The 4,163-nt window shown below is 47.1% G+C and overlaps 1 protein-coding gene across 1 annotated transcript; it reads left to right on the top strand.

Annotated features, from left to right (window-relative positions):
* Positions 1-221: 221 nt before the first annotated feature.
* Positions 222-2,889, top strand: LOC147895473 (G-type lectin S-receptor-like serine/threonine-protein kinase SD2-5). The gene is made up of 2 exons (XM_087383471.1): positions 222-1,115; positions 1,175-2,889. Exons 1-2 carry the CDS (start codon positions 222-224, stop codon positions 2,864-2,866), a joined length of 2,586 nt encoding a protein of 861 aa, XP_087239597.1. The 3' UTR covers positions 2,867-2,889.
* The last annotated feature ends 1,274 nt before the right edge of the window (positions 2,890-4,163 follow it).

Here is a 4,163-nt window from a genome sequence, read left to right as displayed (position 1 = left end):
CTTTTTGCTTGCTTTTTTAATCTTGGGCAACCCTTATGAATGATTAAATATCATTCACCTTGTTTTTTTTGTTTTGAACTCACCCACCCACAGGTTGAGGCTATGGAGGGATCGATGTGAGACTCTTATTAAGTGAATCGACCACAAGGAGCTTCACAAGCATCGATAGGCCCTATAGTGTACACACACACGCGCGCGCTTTGTTGAAATCTCACACACAGATGGAGATTGTGAGACTACAATTACTATGCACCTCCCTTCTTGCTGCAGCCGCCTCCTTGTTGCTCGCAGCACCACCTTCGCCAGCTCCATCTCCATCTCCTTTTCCTCCAATTTCAGCACCGGCACCATCGCCATTTATCTTTACAGCACCGGCACCATCGCAATTTACCTTACCAGCTTCTCCTCCCGCACCTTTGACGTTTTTCGATAGCTCCCTCCCCTCCGCCAGCAGCAGCAACCTCTCGCTTTGGTCATCCTCCTCAACCCTTACCTCTTCTGCTCATAATGAAGTCATGATCTTGCAATCCCCCCCTTTCTGGCTCGGATTCTACGGAATCAGCGTAAGCGGAACGATTGGGAATACCTTCGTGTTGTCAATTTTTCTAAGTGGTAATTACGGACTACCTGGGGACGGTATTCCGTTCGTGCCCGTGTGGAGCGCAAATTTAGAGCACCCGGTGAGCTTCAATGCATCGCTGAGCTTCGCTGGTAGCGGAGGGAGCCGCCTGATGCTTAGAGATGATATCACCGGGGATGTGGTGTGGCAAGTGAGCGGTGCTGTGCGTCACGAGCTTCAGAGCTCCGGTAACTGGGTGCTTTACAACAGCAAGAATCAAACCGTATGGCAGAGTTTCTGGCATCCCACTGATACCCTCTTGGCCAACCAGTTCTTCCTTCCCAGCATGCGCTTAGTAAGCAATTCATCACTGTATTCTGCTGTCATGCAACCCGGTGGCATCGTGCTGTACGTTAATGTTCCACAACCTTTGCCATACCTTCTCATCACGGCCACTGGTGCTTCGTCCACCGGCACTCAATTCCATCTCAACTACAGTGTAGCACTGCAGCCTGCCTGTCCCAACGGCAACGCTTACGCTATTCTGCGAGATGCGGTTGTTTATGTGTAGCACTAAATTGCACTTACCCGATCTACTCTACATATTCTTCTCAGTCAGGAAACCAAGATCTCATCAGGCTAGATGACGACGGAAACTTTCGAGCGTATCAACTCACTGACGGAAGTCTCGTTCCTTTAGAAACACTCATCGAGAATGCGTTTTCGTCTCCAAGGTATGATATTACTCCCAGCTATTGCGGGACATACGCGATAGCTACTATCTTCGATATTGGCGTAAATTGCAGTTGTCCTGGAGCTCCAGCGCGCGCATTTGAATCAAGACCTTCGGGGCTGCAAGGCTGCAATCGTTCAGTTTCTCTCGCACCGTGTCATGATACGCACCTCAGATCCCAGCAATTTCTTGCTGAATACAAGAATGTGACAATCATTCCCATGCTACTGCCGGGATGGGACGTTATTGGTACACAGGTGCCAATTGACGAATGCAAGGCGCAGTGCCTCTCTAACTGCTCTTGTGACGCCCTTTTCTTTCAGCATAGCACCTCTGCCTGTCTTCCCGTGGGAAAAGCACTTACAATCTTCCAACTGGATGTCTCATTCTTTCAATCCTTTTCCAATGCATCTGATTACTCTGCTTTCATAAAATTGCAGCCATCTCCTCCGAGTCCTCCGAGTCCTCCCATGTCCCCAGCTTTCCTTGTGGGGATTCTCTCTTCTGGGGCTAGCACTTTGCTTGTCGTATTCACTGCTCTAAGAGCATGGGCTGTGTCTAAAAGAATTCGGACCTTACCTTCTGACGGTGACTCGGAAGCGGCTGATGAGGAGTTCCTCAGCGCTTTGCCGTCCTTACCTCACAGGTTCACCTTCGATGAGCTGCGGCTGGCAACTGCTGGCTTCTCGAAAAAATTGGGAAACGGTGGGTTTGGATCGGTCTACGATGGAGTGCTCTCAGAAGGAAGAAGAGTGGCCGTGAAAAAATTGGACGTTCTCGTTCGGGGAAAGAAGCAATTTCTGGCGGAAGTTGCCACCATTGGCGGAATCAATCATCTCAATATAGTTCGACTGCTCGGCTTCTGTTCGGAACGCTCTGAGCGATTGCTCGTGTACGAATATATGCCCAACAGCTCGCTGGATCATTGGCTGTTCGGGGAAGATGCCACCACTTCCCTGGACTGGGACACCCGGGTAAATGTGGCCAAGGGAACTGCTCTGGCAATCGCTTATCTCCACGAGGAGTGCACGCATCCCATATTGCACTTTGACATCAAGCCTCAAAATATATTGCTGGATGCAGATTTTAGAGCCAAAGTGTCTGATTTTGGTTTTTCCAGGCAGGTGGACAGAGGTCGTTCCCGCGTGCAGACTGGTGTGAGAGGGACGCCCGGATATATAGCACCAGAGTGGATGTTGCAATCCATAGCCACAAAAAAATGTGATGTGTACAGCTTCGGGATGGTGCTCTTGGAGATTGTAGGAGGCAGAAGGAATATCGAGCTGGCTGATCTGGAATCTGATGAATGGTATTTTCCAATGTGGGTGTGTTGGATGATAGAAAAGGGGAGACTGACGGAGGTTGTGGACAAACGTCTCGGCGAATCTCTCTTCAAAGAGGATGAAGTGGAGAGAATGATCAAGGTGGCGTTGTGGTGCATTCAAGAGGATCCAAAGCTGAGGCCCAACATGAACCTTGTTGTAAAATGGTTGGAAGGGAGCCACACAGTAGAACATCCACCCATTCCTTCTTCCTTCCGGCTTCCTCCCCATGCACACCCATCCACGTCTTAGGAAGAGAGCACTAGTTACGACGGTTGCCTCATGTGTGCATGTATGATCCAAGGGCTCTAAATCCTTTTCTTTCTCTGAAGAGTAGAGAGGTCATAGGGAGCACATGGAAATCGTCTCAAATTCCTTGCCTCTTCGAGGATTGCTACAAGGAAGAATAGCAATTTCAAGACTTTGAATGTGCTGTGAGTTGCGTTTCAAGTTTTAATGCAATGGAGTTGTTTGCCTCCTTAATTACAAATCTTCGATCATGAAGAAACGACAGTTGGAACAACGCTTTCGTAACGGTAAAGCAATACAGCGAGCAACACAGCCTGTTACGCGTACAGTACCTATTTCCCGTTATAAAAATAATCAATGGCGCTATCCTTTCTTCTTGTTTACCATTGGCATTGGGCATTCCTCATCCTGTGATTAAGCCGCTACCCTTGGAGCCAGGGCAAGCACTCAGAATTATGCAATTGGCTGGGCCTTCAGGCTAAGGATACATTTAATAAACCGAAGGGCCAGGTCTTGGTGCTCAGGTTGAGAGGCGAACACATATCTTTAGATGGGATGCCATTCGTGTGTCTTCATGTGAGAAATGGAGTAATTTTGGAACCAAATGTATCACGAGGAAACATGTGGAGCTTCTAGTAACCCCTTCTTGAGATCATTTCGCAGCCTAAAGTTTCAAGATTGAAGGAGGATGTGTCTCCAAAAAAATATTCTGAAGCATTTTATGAGTTTAAGACCACATCTTCTGTAAGGTTTTCTACTATCAAAGCGGGGAAGGAAGATGATCATTTGCAACAAGTAAAGTTAAGGTGGGGCCTAGCTTGACATTACCACACTTTAGGGATAGTAAAGAATCCTATCAAATATGAGGTCTCTGAGACCCTCAAAGATATTGTGGTGCAAACTGACCCCTAAAGGATCTCTAAAATTGTATATCTTGAAGGAGGAATGCGGCTTGTAGAATATTGCAGTATTTAAGCCCATGATTGAAGAACCCTTGGTTGTGAATAACTCTCGTGACTTTTCTTCAAACTATTTTGGGGAAGGCTTTAAGAGAGGCACAAGAGGAAGGAGCCATCAAGGAAGTTGTTGACTACATCTGATTAAAGGTCCGAGACATTAGGTTGAAAAGGATGAGGAAGGGTTTTCAATTATGCCCCCTACAACGATGATTAGGTGTTATCATGAGGCATTGAATTATAGTCCTTCAAACTGCAAGCTATATATGAAATCGAACGTAGGATCACTACAATAGTATGTTCATGCACTTAACCGTTATGACAAGATGGGTTCATCTGGTTTT

Source organism: Dipteris shenzhenensis, chromosome 13 (assembly GCF_047967505.1).
Source record: "Dipteris shenzhenensis isolate YYH24624 ecotype China chromosome 13, Dip_SZ_1.0, whole genome shotgun sequence".
NCBI classification, from domain to species: Eukaryota; Viridiplantae; Streptophyta; class Polypodiopsida; order Gleicheniales; family Dipteridaceae; genus Dipteris; species Dipteris shenzhenensis.
This window is presented reverse-complemented; position numbering and strand designations above follow the sequence as displayed.